The sequence below is a fragment of the Eriocheir sinensis genome, chromosome 30 (genome assembly GCF_024679095.1).
Source record: "Eriocheir sinensis breed Jianghai 21 chromosome 30, ASM2467909v1, whole genome shotgun sequence".
Lineage (NCBI taxonomy): Eukaryota > Metazoa > Arthropoda > Malacostraca > Decapoda > Varunidae > Eriocheir > Eriocheir sinensis.
Window position 1 is genome coordinate 11,551,777 of NC_066538.1, and position 20,000 is coordinate 11,571,776.

The window sequence follows — 20,000 nt, forward strand, 5'->3', positions numbered from 1 at the left end:
AAATTGTACGGGGAGAGTAGAGAAGAAAGGATGGAAGAGGAGACAGCAGACAAGGCCTATTTGAAGACATTAAAGCAAGAGGTAGGCAAGAGGACAGGGAAGAGCAGGAGGAGGAGGAGGAGGAGGAGGAGAGGAGGGGAAGGACTCGGGACTTCAAATGAACAACAGAGAAATGAACTTTAAGGCGAGACTATACGGTTTGGTAGGCTTAATAAGCTACGATGGAGAGAAGAGGGAAGAAGGGAGGCAGAGGAAAGAATAAAGACACAGAGAATTAAAGAGAAAACGAAGAAGAAGCGAAAGGATACGGGAAGGATTAGGAGCAGGAATTAATAAAGGATGAGCTTGTGGCGTACCGTGTCACAATGAAAATGATAATAAAAAAGTGACTCAAAAAGACAGTAAAGGTAATGTTGGGTGCACAGGCTACAGCTGCGCGTGGCTGCGGTGCTCATCTCCGTCGCGCTAGTCCTTTGTGGCTGTGGTAGAAATAACCCATTACCCCAGGACTCAGGCCATTGTGGAGTCCGGGATTGCCACAGTTTTCCATTCCCAGGTTTCCTCAAGTACCATTTATCGACCAGCCCGAAAGGGAAGATGAGTAGCTGAGTAAGCTGCAAGTCAACTCTCCCCTTACGAGGATTTAAACCCGTACCCGTGGAATCGTCGCTATGCACGATAAAGACTGTTCCACAGGGGCGCAATACCAGGATAATTACGATTTTTTTTTTTTTTTACGGGGAACGAGAAGGTGAAAAGGAAAAAGAGAGAGAGAGAGAGAGAGAGAGAGAGAGAGAGAGAGAGAGAGAGAGAGAGAGAGAGAGAGAGAGAGAGAGAGAGAGAGAGAGAGAGAGAGAGAGAGAGAGAATTCTTTGTGTCTCCGTCCCCTTCACACCTTCGCTCGCTGCACTGATATTGATGTTGGGCGTCAGGAAATGTCGAAATGTGTGAGTCTATAAAACACGACATTCCTGACACACTTCCAACTTTTCTGGGTAGCGGGACACGTGTATGAGTCAGGCAGGTGAGCGGGAGGTACAAGAACAAGAAAAGAGCCATGGTACGGCCGAAGTAATATAAAGGTGTATGATATGAGAGAAAAGGATAGGAATTGAAAAAGAATTGTGAGGAAAACGAAGGAGAAATGGGAAAATAAATATATATATATATATATATATATATATATATATATATATATATATATATATATATATATATATATATATATATATATAAATATATATATATATATATATATATATATATATATATATATATATATATATATATATATATATATATATATATATATATATATATATATATATATATATATATATATATATATATATATATATATATATATATATATTTTTTTTTACGTCACAACCTATTGCGCCGGTAGGCTTCTTCATGGTGGGGCCTGATGGTCGGCCCAGCCCGTTGTGGCGCAGGCGAGTGTTTATAGTGGCGCCATCTTGCATTGGCTCATGCTGCCCTCCCGGAACTCATCTTTAATCCTAGAATCTGAGTCCGGGTTGATAGGTGGTCTTCTGGACAGCATGTGGGTAGTTTTAAGCCACTCGGCGGCGGCTGAAAAATCCCAGCTTGGTGGCACCAGGCGGGGATTAAACTCGCGTCCTCCTGAACGCGGGGCCATCACTCTGTCGACTGAGCCACCGCCTCCCCATATATATATATATATATATATATATATATATATGTATATATATATATATATATATATATATATATATATATATATATATATATATATATATATATATATATATATATATATATATATATATATATATATATATATATATATATATATATATATATATATATATATATATGGTAGGCTTGCGTATTAGGGCCTGATGGTCGGTCCCAGCCCGTTGTGGCGCAGGCAAGTGTTTATAGTGGCGCCATCTTCCATTGGCTCATGCTATCCCCCAAAGATCATCTTTAATCTGAGAATCTAGAGTCCAGGCTGATAGCTGGTCTTTTGGACAGCATGTGGGTAGTCTTAGGCCACTCGGCGGTGACTGAAAAAACCCAGCTTGAGCTTGGTGTCACCGGGCGGGGCGCGAACCCGCTTCGTCCTGGACGCGGCGCCGTCATGCTATCCACTCAGCCACCGCCTGTGTATATATATACATATATATATATATATATATATATATATATATATATATATATATATATATATATATATATATATATATATATATATATATACACTCTGGACGATCCTGGGCATATTCCTCCTACTCCTCCCCCCTCTGACTCCTTTATGTCTGTTATTAAGATTCTTAAGAATGATGTTTCCCATGCCCTCTCTGGCCTCAATCCTCATAAGGCTTATGGACTTGATGGAGTGCCTCCTATCGTCCTTTAAAACTGTGCTTCCGGGCTGACACCCTGCCTGGTCAAACATTTTCGTCTCTGCTCGTCAACATCTACCTTTCCTTCCTGCTGGAAGTACGCCTTCATACAGCCTGTGCCTAAGAAGGATGACCGTTCCAATCCCTCAAACTACCGTCCTATAACTTTACTTTCTTGTCTATCTAAAGCTTTTGAATCAATCCTTAACCGGAAGATTCATAAGCACCATTCCACTTATGATCTTCTATCTGATCGCCAGTATGGGTTCCGCAAGGGGCGTTCTACTGGTGATCTCCTTGCCTTCCTAACTGACTCTTGGTCATCCTCCCCTTGCCGTTTCGGTGAAACCTTTGCTATTGCGCTGGACATATCAAAAGCCTTTGATAGGGTCTGGTACAAATCTTTACTTTACAAACTACCCTCCTACAGTTTCTATCTTTCTCTCTGTACCTTTATCTCCAGTTTCCCTTCTGACCGTTCTATTTCTGCTGTGGTAGGCAGTCACTGTCTTTTTTTTTTTTTTACAACAAAGGAGACAGCTCAAGGGCACACAAAAAAAGTAAACAATAACAAAAAAAAGACCGCCACTCGCTGCTCACAGAAAGAATCCAAAGCGGTGGCCGAAAGAGAGGTAAATTTTGGGAGGAGAGGTGTCCAGATACCCTTCTCTTTGAAAGAGTTCAAGTCGTAAACAGGAGGAAATACAGGTGAAGGAAGATTGTTCCAGAGTTTACAAGCGTGAGGGATGAAAGAGTGAAGATGATGGTTAATTCTTGCATAAGGATTTTGGACAGTATAGGGATGAGCATGAGTAGAAAGTCGCGTGCAGCGGGGCCGCAGGAGGGGGGGAGGCATGCAATTAGCAAGTTCAGAAGAGCAGTCAGCATGAACATATCGATAGAAGATAGAAAGAGAGGCAACATGGCTGCGGAAATTAAGAGGTAGAAGACTATCAGTAAGAGGAGGAGAGCTGATGAGACGAAGAGCCTTAGACTCCACTCTGTCCAAGAGAGCTGTGTGAGTGGAGCCCCCCCACACGTGAGATGCATACTCCATACGATGGCGGACAATGCGTCTGTATATGGATACCAACTGTGCGGGGGAGAAGAACTGGCGGAGACGATACAGAACGCCTAACCTCGAGGAAGCTGATTTAGTGAGACACGAGATAAGAAGTTTCCAGCTAAGATTTTGAGTTAAGGATAGACCGAGGATGTTTAGTGTTGAAGAAGGTGACAGTTGAGTGCTGTCGAAGAATAGGGGATAGGTGTTTGGAAGATTGTGTGGAGTTGATAGGTGTAGAAATTGGGTTTTCGAGGCATTGAAGGACACAAGGTTCCTTTTACCCCAATCGGAAATGATAGTAAGGTCTGAGGTTAAGCGTTCTGCAGCCTCCAGTCTGGAGTCATGTAATTCCTGCTGAGAGGGTCTTCTGTTGAAAGAAGTTGAATAATGCAGAGTGGAGTCATTAGCGCATGAGTAGAGAGAACAGTTTGTTATGGAAAGAAGATCATTGATGAATAACAGGAAGAGAGTGGGTAATAGGAAAGAACCCTGTGGAACACCACTGTTAATAGGTTTATGAGAAGAACAGAGATAGAACGGCCGGAAAGGAAACTGGAGATAAAGGAACAGAGAGAAGGATAGAATCCGAAAGAGGGCAGTTTAGAGAGCGAAGACTTGTGCCAGACTCTATCGAAGACTTTCGATATGTCTAGTGCAACTGAGAAAGTTTCACCAAAACGGCTAAGAGAGGATGACCAAGAATCAGTTAAGAGAGCAAGAAGATCGCCAGTAGAACGCCCCTTGCGGAACCCATACTGGCGATCAGATAGAAGGTTAGAAGTGGAAAGGTGCTTTTGAATCTTCTGGTTAAGGATTGATTCAAAAGCTTTAGATAGACAGGAAAGTAAAGCTATAGGGCGGTAGTTTGAGGGATTGGAACGGTCACACTTCTTAGGCACAGGCTGTACGAAGGCGTACTTCCAGCAGGAAGGAAAGATAGATGTTGATAGGCAGAAGCGAAAGAGTTTGACCAGGCAGGGTGTTAGCACGGAGGCACAGTTTTTAAGGACAATAGGAGGCACTCCATCAGGTCCACATGCCTTCTGAGAGTTGAGGCCAGAGAGAGCATAGCAAACATCATTAGGAAGAATCTTAATACCAGGCATAAAGGAGTCGGACGGGGGGTGAGTAAGAGGAATATGCCCAGAATCGTCCAGAGTGGAGTTGTTACAGAAAGTTTGAGCGAAGAGTTCAGCCTTAGAGATAGAAGTAACGGCAGTGCTGCCGTCTGGGTTAAGAAGAGGAGGGAAAGAGGAAGAAGTGAAATTGGAGGAGATACTTTTGGCTAAGTGCCAGAAGTCTCTGGAAGAATTAGAGAAAGCAAGGTGTTGACATTTGCTATGGATAAAGGAGTTTTTGGTAAGTCGAAGAATAGATTTGGCACTATTCCGGGAGGAAATGTAAAGGCCATGGTTAGCGGGAGTTCGAATGCTCTGGTACCTTTTGTGAGGTGCCTCTCTATCTTTGACAGCACGAGAACAAGCGTGATTAAACCAAGGAATTTTAGCATGGGGAGTAGAGAAAGTACATGGAGTGTATGCCCCCATTCCTGAGACAATCACCTCTGTGATGCGCTGGGCACACACAGAGGGGTCTCTATCCTGGAAGCAGGAATCATTCCACGTGAAATCGGAAAAGTACATCCTCAGGTCGTCACACCGACTTGAAGCAAAATGCCAGAACCATCGCCTCTTCGGTGGGTCCTGAGGATGTACAGGAGCGATAGGACAAAATACAGAAATAAGGTTGTGATCGGAGGAGCCCAACGAAGAGAACAGTTTAACAGAGTAAACAGAAGGGTTAGAGGTAAGGAAGAGGTCTAGTATATATATATATATATATATATATATATATATATATATATATATATATATATATATATATATATATATATATATATCTATTGTTTTTTTTTTTTTTTTTACGTCGCCCTATAGCGCCGGTAGGCTTTTTTCCCGGTGGGGCCTGATAGTCGGCCCAAGGCTTCTTCCAGTGGGTCCTGATGGTCGGCCCAGCCTGTTCTGGCGCAGGCGAGTGTTTATAGTGGCGCCATCTTGCATTGGCTCATGCTGCCCTCCAGAGCTCATCTTTAATCCTAGAATCTAGAGTCCGGGTTGATGAGTGGTCTTCTGGACAGCATGTGGGTAGTTTAAGCCACTCGGCGGCAGCTGAAAAATCCAGCTTGGTGGCACCAGGCGGGATTGAACCATGTCCTCCCTCTGAACGCAGTGTTACTCTGTCGTCGAGCCACCCACTCCATATATATATATATATATATATATATATATATATATATATATATATATATATATATATATATATATATATATATATATATATATATATATATATATATATATATATATATATATATATATATAGAGAGATGGATAGGTAGATAGATAGGCAGATATATAGATAGATAGATAGATAGATAGATAGGTAAATAGTTAGATAGATAGATAGATAGAGAGATAGAGAGATTGAGATATATAGATATATATATGAATGGTAAAAAATAAAACGATGAAAACTATGGGAGAACGTGAAAAAAAAAACATTCGAAAAGGAAAAAAAAACACTCGAAAAGGAAAAATAAAAGATTAATTAAACGTTGCGAAGGACTTATTGACTGACAAGTGCAGTGAAAGGAAATCTAATAAATAATAATTGCTAGTATAAATGTTGTAGGTAAAAATGATTACATTTAGGTGATAATAAGAGAAGGGATAAAGCTAAATGGAAAGCGAAAAGAGAAGTGCCAAAAGTGAACAAAAATAGAGACGTGTGAATAATTGTGTAAATTAAAAGGATAGACAAGACACTATATAAAAAAAGGGAGTGGAAAAAGGAGAGGTAAGTTGAAAGGGAAAGGGTTTAAGTCAAGGGAAATGTGCAATGAGGGAGAAACGGAAAGAGGGATGAGTGAAGAGGGGAGAGGAAGTGAGGGAAAGCGATACATGAATCTTAACTTGGGAATCCTTTGGGAGGAGGTAAAGAGAACGTGTTTGCAAAGGATTAAGGAGTCTGCAGGGCGTTGGGGTGGATAAGGCACTTTGGAAGGTGGATAGACGTTAGATGGAAGGATGACTGGATAGGCAGACAGATGGGGGCCTGACGGATGGATGAAGGGACTTTGACCGAAGGAGATACATGTGAAGGTGGAATGAGTGAAATATGGGTTAACTGATATGTCTTTTAATGCTGCTAGAAGGTAAATTTTCGGGCATCCGCTATAGCTACTCTTGGCCTCGGTGGTCACCTCCGTCGCACTGACCTTAAAGCCTGTGGTGGATAAGAATCCATTACCCAGGGACACAGAGGTGAGCAAAAGAATCGACTGATGAATGGATAGTTTAATGAAAATGTACTGTGAATGTTGCAACAATATACGCAAAGGCCAAACACTTCAGACATAGAATGATAAGTGAGAAGTGAATTACTGAAATATGATAAAACCGAAGATAGATAAATGAAATAGGGGCAGTGGTTTACGGACAGAGGTGATGTGGAATGCGGATACAAGAAAGCAAAGCATATTTAGATGGTTAGGTAACGGATAAATGTGAATGAAAGATTGAGGAAAGGATAAGGATATTTGGATATGGAAGAGGGAGCCGAAGGAGGACGATTGGATGAACAAAGATAAACATAGAATTAGGTCATCTCCTCCTCCTCCTCCTCCTCCTCCTCCTCCTCCTCCTCCTCCTCCTCCTCCTCTAATTTCACCTCCTACTCCTCCCGCTACAGCTCCCACTCCCTATCCCTCACCCTCCATCACCCTCTTCACCTCCTCCTTGTCCTTCTCGTCCACCTCCTCCTCCTCCTCCTCCTCCTGCTTCCTTCCTTCCTTCCTCTCCTCCTAGTGGACTCTATGCTCGTTAGTCTCTGTAGGGAAGCGATTTCTGCCCATTACACTAAATCGACCTAAAGTTAGCTCGCCCTCCACCTCTCTCTCTCTCTCTCTCTCTCTCTCTCTCTCTCTCTCTCTCTCTCAAATCACTGGATATTGACCAAGAAAGAGGAAAAGGAATATTTGGCCACATATAACTTTATCTTTACCTCTTCCCCTCTTCTTTATAGCTGAAAGATGCAGACCAGATAAATACTGTATTAATAAAAACATCTTGGAAATATGTGAAAAGCCAAGGACGCGATAGAGAAAATCGTACTATTTATTTTAATTTTTCATGTCAAATAGATGTATAATTATGCAAGATAACGTGGGACATGATCAAAATACAGTGTGTTCCATTAATATAAAAAAATGTTGTGCGTGTCTCGAGTATCATTATGAAACTCGAACATGAAAATATATTCTTTGACAGACATATACACAAACACACACACACACACACACACACACACACACACACACACACACACACACACACACACACACACACAAACACATACAGAGACACACACATACGAATAAGGTTTCCTACGACAAATTTTCATCCGTATTTGACTCAGATTGTGAGCTGGAAAGAAGAAAAATGTGAAAGAAAAGAAAAGAAGCAAACGAGAATGGCTTACGATATTTTTTTTTCTTCTGAAGAGCAGGAGGAGCAGGATTAAACCTTTTAAGAGAGGTAATGCTGGTGCAGAAAAAGAGGGGGAAGATGTTCCAGGTGCCAAATCCTTACTTAAAGCGTTACCTGGGGATTAACTCAAGGTCAAGGAGGTCAAAGGTCATTAAATTGATGTTCCTCAAATAATTTCTTTCGCTAACTCAACACTCGCCTAGCCTTAAACTTACAAAATATCACAAATCTATTATTTTATATTTATTAAATAGCTTTTGTGTCAAATATGAATATTTTTGTTGAATTATTCCAAATTTTACATAGAAACATACTCCACTTACAAATCTCTCTCTCTCTCTCTCTCTCGCTACTACTACTACTACTACTACTACTACTACTATTACAGGAACTATTACTTTTATAAATACTACAAATGTTACTCTTACTGTGAAAACTAACAACACTAGCATCAACATCATAATGATTTCTACAAATGCAGGAAATAAAAATATTGTTAATCGTATTATTAATCGTATTGAAAATTATTAATGCATGACATTTTTTTTCTGAAAATACTAAATACCACAAATGCTTCTTAAAATAGTTGAACTTGAAATTTTCGGACGATGTATGAAATAACAGATAAATGAACGAATGAATTGAGGGTTGGTATGTGGAAGATTCATAAAGGTGCGTTCCTGCATGTCATTTTTGATACCTTTGGTGCAGGTGCAGGAAACGGTCTGACACAATGGATATAGGAGCAAAAATTATTGATAAGTTCTTATGGATTTGAAACTAGTTGAGGAATAGCGAAAGTTGCACCGAAACACATAGATCACTCTTAATGCTTGGAGATGGAAAAAAAAAAGTAAAATGATAAGGAAAGTCGAATAGATGAAATGAAGGAGAAGTGTGAGAAGTTAAGAATGAAGAAAAGAGAGAGAAGGATGACGAAAGAAGGTATTTTAAAAGACCCTGAATTAAAATACTGAATAGTAAAGAAACACTGAAGGAGAAGAGTAAATAATAGGATGCGACAAGAAAAAGAATGATATGAAAAAGGAGATGAAAAAGGAATAATATAGCAATTGGGGGGGGGGGGGAAGGAGAAATCTAAAAATGATTAAAATACCAAAATGAATATAGGGAAAAGAAAATGTGGTAAGAGAACTCGTGGAGGAAAACAAAGAAGGTTGACAACAAGGAAAGGAGCAAGGAAGGTGGAAAGATAGGCAAGGTAGGAAGAAGAAGGAGTTGATGAGACAGCCCAAGAGTGTGTGAATTTCGGCCGAGATAAGAGACAGAGGGAGAGGGAGCAGATAGAGGGAAAGGAGGACGTGGTACTATTATAAGGAAGGGTAAAAGGGGGAAGGGGTGATAAGAAGGAACGTCAAAAAGAAGAAAGGCTCACGCAATCAGATAAAAGGAAATGTAGGAAAAATATCAAGGAATAAGAAAAGGAAAATGAGTAGAAGAAGGAACTGACGAAGAAGAAGAGGAAGAGAGGAGGATGGAAAGAAGAGTAGGAGGAGGAAGAGGAATCGAAGAGAGGAGGAGTAAAGAGATAAGAATCGAATGAACAAAGAACACACACACACACACAGAGAGAGAGAGAGAGAGAGAGAGAGAGAGAGAGAGAGAGAGAGAGAGAGAGAGAGAGAGAGAGAGAGAGAGAGAGAGAGAGAGAGAGAGAGAGAGAGAGAGACGAGTGCAGTGCATACACACATATATTCTGTATTGTATTTTTTTTTTGTATATATAGTTTTCATAGTTTATGTAGTTATTTTTATATAGATTTTATTCTGCCCTTTGAATAGGCAGCACACGACAGTGCACCTTTGGGTTTGTAAATATTATATATGCATCCGTGTTTAAAAAAAGAGAGAGAGAGAGAGAGAGAGAGAGAGAGAGAGAGAGAGAGAGAGAGAGAGAGAGAGAGAGAGAGAGAGAGAGAGAGAGAGAGAGAGAGAGAGAGAGATCCACTTTTGGTGATCAGAGAACTGGAGTGGCCAAGCCTGCCTTTGACTCCGATGCACACAAAAAGGGTATAGGAAGAAACACACACACACACACACACACACACACACACACACCTTAAATAAAAGGAATATAGAACGTAAGCTAAAAGTCAAACATAAAATCCCGTTTAAAACATTTGTAAAAGACATGTAATGAAATATATTAAAAAAATAAACAGGAAAAAGGAAAATGTCCGTTATATAGTTTAATCCCGTTTTTTTTAAATTAAGCTGAGTGGAGAAATAGCTTTTTTTTCCTTAAAGCTTTACTTGTGCTGCAAATTGCTTGTTTCGAATAAGGAGAAGGGGGAGCAGGAGGAGGAAGATGAGGAGGAGGAACACAAAGAAATACAAAAGAACAAACAACAGTAGACCTGATGGTCCTTACGAGGCTGTTTGTGATAAGTTACACTAACTATCTAATCAAAGGTGGAAGATGAAGGACAGCAAAGGCAAAGGCTCCTCCCCACCCACCACATCCTTACAGCCAAAGCTAACAGGAAAGGAAAAAGAACCTTGCACCATGGAAAAACTGCATGGAAATTATGTAGGAAAGAGGAAAGAACTACCATTACTGCTACCACTAATCGGGCGCTAAAAACGGACAAAGACACCAGTATTCGAAAGAACTTAACGTTATTACGACAATGAGTAATATCTTAGTTGCTGGTTGGATTCAAAATACTTGTCTAATTTATTCTTGAAGGCCGTAACTGTTGTACTATCAACGATATCACAGGGTAGGGAATTCCAAACATTAACGACTCGATAGACGAAGAAGTGTTTGGGTTCGTGCGACGAGAATCTGTTACCACATATCTTGAAATTATTATTTCTTCTTGTTCTTTTTGATATATCAATTGTAAAGTAATCTTCCGCATTAATGTCACTGAATCCTTTAAACATTTCAAACACTTCTATCAGATCGCCTCGCATTCTTCGTTTTGATAGGCTGAATAAATTTACTTTTTAAGCCTTTGTTCATAAGATAAATTTCTCAATCTAGGAATAATTTTTGTTATTGTCCGATGAACCCGTTCTAACTTTTCTACGTCTTTTCTGTAATAGGGAGACCAAAACTGTACACAGTATTCTAGATGGGTCGAACCAGCTAATTATACTGTTTTATTATTACTTTTTCCGATTTATTATATCACTGGCCAACAACAAATTTATCGTCTAAGTTCTTTTTATCTGATTTAGGAAAATTTTGACGTGCTGAATCCAAAAATCACATTGGTTTTGCTCGATCAGGTCAACTTTTTTTTCTATCGCCACATGATGTTCTTTTAACGTTTTTTTTTTACACGTACGGGTATTTTCTATTTATTTCAGGCAACATTCTTTCTTGTTTCTTTAAATTAACGAATTCTGAAGAGTTTACATGCGCCAATTTTTTAGTAACTGGTAATTTTTGTATTTTGTTGAGACAACAGTCCGGGTTCACCAAGTACCCGTGCTTTCTGTGCATGTGGGATAGTAGGGACAAAGCTAAGCATTACACGAAGAAGGACTGGCCTGTACGGGAGGAATTGGTGCTTTGCATAGCAAGGAACGTCATAAACAACCCTCTGGTGGACAGAGACAGGATACGCTTCCCACCTCTGCACATCAAGCTCGGCTTGATCAAACAGTTCACCAAAGCTTTGGACAAGGATGGTGGCTGCTTCACTTACTTGTGCCACGCTTTTCCAGGATTGACCATGTAGAAGTTGAAAGCTGGCATCTTTGACGGTCCTCAACTCCGTCAGCTCATCAGAGATCCAGAGTTTGAAAACTCAGTGAACGAAGTGGAACTGGAAGCGTGGAGGGCTTTTGTTCTTGTCGTGAAAAAACTTTATTGGCAACAAGAAGGCCAGGAACTACGCAGAACTTGTCACCAATTGCTGACTACTTTCAGAAACCTCGGATGCAACATGAGCATCAAAATATATTACTTATTCTCACATATGGACCGGTTTCCTGAGAATCAGGGATGAGTGAGCGACGAGCAGGGGGAGATATTCCATCAGGACATGAAAGAGATGGAGACCAGGTATCAGGGACGCTGGGATGCACTCATGATGGCTGATTACTGTCGGACTCTGAAGAGAGACATCCCTACCGCTGAGCATTCTAGGAATTCGAAGAAACGGAAGTTCATGCCCTGAATCCAATTTACATGTACTTACCTTTATCAATATCTTCTATTCAATGTACACTTATCAATTTTTGTAACATTTAATTAATGAATTGTGTTAGAAAACGATTTTTTTATCTTAAAAACCTATTTCGGATGAGAAATATTAACAAAAATCAACCGAAAATGTCACAAAAATGTAATCGATTTAGTTATAAGATCGGATTTTTTTTAAATCGACTTAGCACAAAAACCTGACCAGTTTGAGAGAAACGGATGTCATTTTCGGATTCAGCGGTGCAAATTTGTACTAAATCATTTGATAAAACTAAGACAACTTACATTTTTTTATCGGCGTCGCAGACGCCGATCAACAGATTGTCCATCTTATTGTTCTCTTCAAGTTGTTTTCCTGGCTTACCCATGCATTGTAGACATGACATTGTATAATAACATTTGTTAGCCCTGATGAGCCCTACAACATGGTATTTTAAACAAAGTCAGCTTTTTTTTTTTATGTCTTGGCCTGTGGCCTACTGATCTGCTTTCATCGAACACCTCACAAATATAATGAAAAAAATCAAGTAAGTTAGTTAAACACGAACGTTTACTACGGAAACCATGTTGCGAATTATTTATTGTCCCCGAAGAAAAATGGAAACATGGAAATGCAGGCAACAGAAAGCCTATTGGCTCATTACGTGGTTGCCCGCTTTGGTGATTTAATCTGCTCGACAGCCACTTGGGGCCTGGGGAGCAGATGAAAGCACCTCGACATTGAGGAGCAGATGAAAAGCACCTCGATATTGAGGAACAGACACAAGAACATAGAAATACACGGAGACTGGGAGAGGACGAGTGGCCTACACAGGGCAGCCCCAGAATCCCCCCCAATACTCACGGTGGGTGAGGTGTAGTTTCAGGGGCACAGGTAGAGGCTTGATCCTCGTTTTACCGGCGGTACTAGGCACGGCACCAGTAACCTGTCACCTTACTGCACCCACACCTCACTCCACCTGTCATACGGACATTAACTGTTGCTGTACTCTATTGTTGACTTACGCTACTTGTAATCTAGGTTGTGGGGGAGAATTATATGAATATAGGTTGAGGTCTTGCTGCAATCTGTCTGAAAATATGTACCTCAAAATTCAGTTTACTCCTGACGCAGCGAAGTGACGGTCGATTCTATATTTGAAAGAGTTGGTGGTATTCGCATTTACTACTTCTGAAGGAAGATTGTTCCAGTGACGAATGACTCGGTTTGAAAAGAAACTCCTTTCGATGTCTGTGTTAAATCGACTCGACTGAATGGGTAAGCCGTTATTTCCAGTTCTTAGGTTGGTTTGCAGTTCAAAGAATTTGGAGTTGGAGGAGGAGGAGGAGGAGGAGGAGGAAACATGGAAACATGGAAAATTGACTAGCAGGAAGCAGAAAGCCTGTTGGCTCATTACAAGGCCGCCTGCTTTCAGTGATTTAATCAATCCGTTAGCCATTGGAGTGGCTTGCAGCTTGCAGGAGGAGAAGGAGGAGGAGGAGGAGGAAGAGGAGGAAGAGGAGGAGGAAGAGGAGGAGGAGGAGGAGAAAGAGGAGGAGGAGGAGAAGGAAAAGGAAGAGGAAGAGGAGGAGGAAAAGCATGGAAACATGGAATGACAGACAACAGAAAGCCCATTGGCTCATTACGAGGTTGCCTGCTGTAGAGCCGTGATCTGCCTGACAGTCACTTGGTGCCTGCAGAGCAGTTCAAGGCATTTCGATGCATATTTTCAGTTTACTCCTGTTCTCACGAAGTGAAGATCGATGCGATTTTTGAAGGAGTTTATGGTTTCTGCACTTACTACTTCAGCAGGGAGGTCGTTCCAATGGCGAATGACTCGGTTAGAGAAGACACTCCTACCAATGTCTGTGTTGCATCGCTTCGCTTGAATGGCAGGCCATTGTTTCTAGTTCATGAGTTGGTCTGTAGCTCAAAGAGCTTGGAGTGGTCGACGTTACTGGGAGGAGGAGGAGAAGGAGGAGGAGGAGGAGGCGGAGGAGGAGGAGGAAAAGAAGGAGGAGAAGGAGAAGAGGAGGAGGAAGAGATGGAAAGTCTCTCTGATCATGGTGTTGATATTTGGGAAAGAAGGAAGAGGAGGAAAAGGAGGAGAAGGAAGAGGAGGAGGAGGGAGGAGAAAGAGGAGGAGGAAGAGGAGGAGGAGGAGGAGGAGGAGGAGGAAGAGGAGGAGGAAGAGGAAGAGGAGGAGGAGGAGGAGGAGGAGGAGGAGGAGGAGGAGGAGGAAGAAGAAGAGGAGAGGAGGAAAGGTAGGAGGAAGAAGCGGAGTAAGATAAAGAGAAGGAAAAATAGTGAGGAAGAGGGACAACGAGGATTTGAGGAAAGGGACAAGATGAAGAAAGGACACAGAGAGCACAATGTAGGAATAGGAAAGGACAACAGATGGGACGGAAGGAGAAAAAAATATCAAAATGAAATTATTTGGTGAGTGAACTAGATGTAATTGATGACGAAATGAATAGAAAAAAAATAAAGATGGGGTGAAAAGGGATAGACGGGCTGAGGTAAATACAATAATCGTATAGGATTAATGATTTATGATGAGGGGAAATTGACTGGGACCAACGATAAGATGGAGAAAAATGAAATATAATCATAATGAATAAATGACCGTGGAAACAAAATGAACAGATAAAAGATTTCGCGAAACTCTTTGTAGTAGAAAGTCAAGGAAAGACATTTTACAGGAGATCAAACGAGAAGAGAGCAAATCGAAGTAAGAGGGTAAGAAAAGGAGGAGCAGGCGGAGGAGAAAGGAGAAGCAGGGGAAGGACGGAGAGGAAAGTGAGTAGGAAAAGGAGGAAGATTCAAGGTATTATTTCTGTTCTTCTCTTCTTTAACTTCCCCTTTCACCTTCCCCTTCCTACTCCTCTTCCTTTTCCTCGTTCTCCTCTTCCATCTCCTTCACCACTTCCCTTTACACTTTCTTCACATCCTCTTATCTAAAACAAAACAAAACAAAATTCTCTGTCTTCTTTCTATTTCACCTACACCTGAATCGCCACTAAAACGACTGCCGCTATCAACGAAATTTCATAAACTCATTTTCATCCGCTGACTATTCATTCCTATATTACTATCAGCACCTAAAATGTATTTTTTGTTTGTCCTTTCTACCCCATCCTTTGCCATCCGTCCCTCTTTTTTCCTCTCCTTCTTAAGCTCCACCTTCACACGCAAACACCACCATCTCCTCTACCTCCACTTCCGCCATTTCTGCCTCCATCTCCTCCTTCACTTCCTCCTCTTCCTCCCCCACACCCACTTTCTCCTTTGATGTCGGTGGGGCTTCTAATCTCTCTCTCCACCTCGCCTCCTTCTTCCCTTTTCACGTAGACCTTCCTCTTTTCCTCTTTTATTACACTTTTTTTTTTAACTCTTCTCAATGATTGTGGCTCTAGCATGACTAACTTTGTTATTACTTTGCAGGTATTTCCTCCGCTTATGGATGTTGGTGCTTTTGCTATATTATATACGTATGCTCATATATAATTTCTGTATTTTTATTTGTTGTACTCTTATGTAAATGTCCATGCCAAATGAGACTATCCCGGGCGAGCAAAGTAAGGTAAGCTACTACCATCTTTCTGGACGCACATAAAAACCCGCACACACACACACACACACACACACACACACACACACACACACACACTTAACCGAAACCATTTCATTTAATAATCTTCTCGATGTCATTCGTTAAGATTCCTTTTTTATTGACCCTTCGTCCTCCCCCTTCATTTAAGTGTTTTTGCTCCTTTTAATTCTTTTCACTCTTCTCTCTTTCTCCAATCAACTCAGACGTTGTTAAGTGATGATTACCTTCTGCCCTTTTTATTCCCCTAACATCTCGGAAACAATATCTACATTACAAAAAAAGAGGCAAAATCTCTCTCTCTCTCTCTCTCTCTCTCTCTCTCTCTCTCTCTCTCTCTCTCTCTCTCTCTCTCTCTCTCTCTCTCTCTCTCTCTCTCTCTCTCTCTCTCTCTCTCTCTCTCTCTCTCTCTCTATCTATATCAATATATATATATATATATATATATATATATATATATATATATATATATATATATATATATATATATATATATATATATATATATATATATATACGTAAGTTATTATCTCAAACCGATTATTTTTTGAAAATTTATTATAATTCGAATCCTGGCGGTTTTCATGAACCATATCTTCACTAATATAATGGGCGATACGTATTCTTTGGAATTCGCTGTTTAATTGAAACATTTTTATCACATAATATCGGAAAGGCGACGAACTCTCCCAGGATACAGGAAACTCCTTCCAGTAACCTCTAACTGATGGATGAACCTGAGTATGAGTGGAAATAATCCTGCTTTTGTTTCACCACACAATATTATTATTATAACCCGTGTTGATCCTTCCTTCACATTTATTATCGTCCGAACTTCAATCAAGGAGGGTGATACAGTTTTTTTTGTCATTTCTGGTCCGTCTGACTGTATGTCTGTCTGCCAGTTAGTCTGCCGTTGTCAAAATATCTCTAATCACAGACAGACCTATTAACCGAATAAACATGGAAAATAATTAGGTGAAGATCTAATACTGAATATCATTTAGGAAAATCTCCAAATAATATCTGAACGATGTCTAGTACATAATTAAAAGTGACTGATTGAATGACTAAGTAGCTGTGTAGAAACTCCATCTGTGCTTTACGGACAGATCAGGAGTATTTTTTTCTGGAAACCGGAGGGAGTTGGGAGGTGGTACGGATCAGACCATGAGTGTTTGTTTTCCTGCTTCTTGAAAGAGTGGTCCGTCAATTTTCTGATAAAATCAGATACAATAAATATAAATGAATGATGGGAACCATCTTCATAACAACCTTTTGACTAACGTGGAGGGCAATACATATTCTATGAAATTCACTGGTTCATTTGGTTTAAATCGGATTTCCCCATATATAATCAGCTTGAGATGTTCACCTTGAGAACTTATCATATGTGTTTGGTGACTACATGTCAATGCGTGTATTTAGATATCTTGGTGATGAACAGAGAGACAGGAAGACAATGCAAACAGACAGACCGACGAACAGAGACAATAACATCACTGCCCTTCTAGCTCCACAAAGGCTAGAGATCATGAATCATAAGGCTCGTAAAAGCTCTTATTTATCAATTAATGTAGTTATCAATTTGTATACTTATTTTTTACATTCAGCCTAAAGAGACAGTAAGCTGTCTTGATGGTGGCTGCTGATCGGCCCCAGCCTGTTAGTGGTGCAGGAAATGGTTATGTAATGCCGCCATCATGCTTGCCTCATGAAACCCCCCTCCCGGAACGCAAGTATCCTCCCTTTTTAAAGAATTCTGCTAGTCGGGCTTGATAGGGGGGTCATCAGAACAGCATATGGGTAGTATTAGGCGACTCGGCGACGACAGTAAATTCTGGCATCTATTCTAAACGAAAGTATAGAAAAAGTTCCTATTCGCTATATTTCAGCATTGGAAACGAAAATCTGGCTAAAACGATGGGGGTGACAGCGGAGTATAATGGAAGCTAAACTTCGATCTTTTATAATGTCTTGAACTTCAAACCACTGGCCGTATGTTTGGGTACTTTGAGGTCGCTTGCGTGTGCCAGTCAGCTAGGGAGAGAGAGAGAGAGAGAGAGAGAGAGAGAGAGAGAGAGAGAGAGAGAGAGAGAGAGAGAGAGAGAGAGAGAGAGAGAGAGAGAGAGAGAGAGAGAGAGAGAGAGAGAGAGAGAGAGAGAGTTGGAGACCCTGTTGGTGGGGTCGCCGAGGCCAAGGCACGGGCTCTCACCACCAAGCTCCTTGCCCTCCAGCAACAATATGTCCCCAGCAGGGTGTACCTCGCCAGACCTGGTGACCCCGCTTGGTTCGGTTTCCGATGCCGAGGCCAAGCATGCCGCCTGGGAGAGGTACAGGCGTCATCCGTCACGTAAAAATAAGGTCCAACACCGGGAGGCCTGCAAACGGATGACAGCTACCTGCGCGTGGGCGAAAAGGCGATAGAGAGAGGACCTGCAACGGAAAATTTGCGGCCCAGGAGTTGGCAACAACACCATGCCGTCCCTCCACTCACCAAGCCTGATGGATCCACGACCACAAGCAGTGAAGACAAGGCCTCACTCCTGGCTCAACTGTTCGCCAAGAAAATTAAGGTTGGTGACCCGGGACGACCCGCGCTTGTGCTGCCCCAAGAAACCGACCATGTTGTTTCCTCTGTGTCGGTGACGGCAGGGCAGGTTGAGCGGGTAAAGCCATTGGCTCCGTTGACATCAGCCAGCGGCTCCTCAAGAACTGCGCCAAGGAGCTCTCAGGTCCTCTCTCCGCCGTCTTCACGTCTTGCCTGAGGGAGTGCAAGTGGCCCTCAATATGGAAGTAGGCGCGTGTGGTTCCGGTCCACAAGAAAAACTCGAGGTCTGAGCCCAACAACTACAGGCCTATCTCCTTGCTTTCTGTGGTGGGAAAGGTGCTGGAGCGTGTAGTGGCTGTAGTCTTCTGTCAGCACTTGAATGAGAGCCATCTCGGTGGCTGAGTGGTAGCGTGCGGGCTCCACATTCACCGCGTGATGGACGACGCGGGTTCAAATCCCCACGCTACCACCTGGGATTTTTCCGTCACCGCCGAGTGGCCTAAGACTACCCACATGCTGCCCTAAGGACCACCCATAAACCCGGACTCTAGAGGAAGCCGTCCAAGTGAATCAAGAAGGAGTTCCGGGGGGCAGCATGAGCCAAGAAAAGATGGCGCCACTATAAAAACACTTGCCTGCGCCATGACGGGCTGGGGCCGACTACCGTCCAGGCCCCTCAAGAAGGCCTACCGGCGGTAAAGGCTGCAACGTAAAAAAAAAAAAGACAGTTTGGTTTCAGGCCTGGCCGCTGCTCCGCGGACCTCCTCATCCTCTCCAAGGATTGGCAAGACGCACTGGCCTGGACACATTCGTGGTAGCCCTGGATATTGCTGGAGCTTTTGACAGGGTTTGTCACGCGGGGCTCATTGAAAAGCTTCGCGCCAAGGGTGTCCAGGCTGCCCTCCTGATGCTACGCAAGGATTACCTCCAGGGGAGGACCCTTCAGGTGGTGATCAACGGGCAGTCATCAAGTTCCACAGGGTTCCGTGCTCGGTCCAATCCTGTGGAACATATATATCGACGATTTCCTCCGGCAGCTATGGGCAGTGGCAGCCTACGCCGATGACTGCACACTCTCCCGCTCCTACTGTCACCCCGACAGCCAGCGCGCCGTCGATGAGATCAACAGGCAGCTCAGACTCTCACGGTCCCCAGACGCCTCTCGAGCAGTCTCCGGTCAGCTGCGTCTTGGATGCAAGAGTCTGCCTCTCCAGGACCACATTAAGGTCCTGGGAGTGTCTGTGGACCAAAGCCTGCGCTTCGACCATCACGTCCGAGCTTTTGCACGCCAGGCCTCCATGGGAGTCTCTACCCTGCGAAGAGTAGCGGGATCCCTCGACCCACGGGGCATCCTCACTCTCTACAAGGCACATATACGATCGTATCTAGAGTACGGTGCCCTGTGCTGGATGTCGAGTGCTGCCACCCACATGCAGAGGCTCGACGCAGTGCAGCGACGAGCACTGCGTCTGGTGGAGGCCAGCGAGCACCTGGAGGAGTCGTCTGCCACCGTGACGTCGCTGGAACACCGCCGGGACGTCTCAGCACTGGTGGTGTGCCACAAAGCCCAGGTGCAGGGGGTTCCCCACCTCAGCACCTTGAGGCTTCCTCCACGCGCTGCCCAGAGGTTCACCCGGACTGCACTCTCCAGTGACCAGCTTGTGGAGGTGCCTCGAT

At 42.6% G+C, this 20,000-nt stretch overlaps 1 protein-coding gene across 1 annotated transcript in view; it reads right to left on the reverse strand.

The window, feature by feature from the left end:
* Positions 1–18,091, reverse strand: part of LOC127005758 (glutamate receptor 1-like) — a 76,549-nt gene extending 58,458 nt beyond the window's left edge. Inside the window, exon 1 of the mRNA XM_050874866.1 lies at positions 18,037–18,091. Within this exon, the coding sequence (XP_050730823.1) occupies positions 18,037–18,091 (55 nt within the window). The remainder of the gene's footprint in view (positions 1–18,036) is intronic.
* Between the last annotated feature and the right edge of the window lie 1,909 nt (positions 18,092–20,000).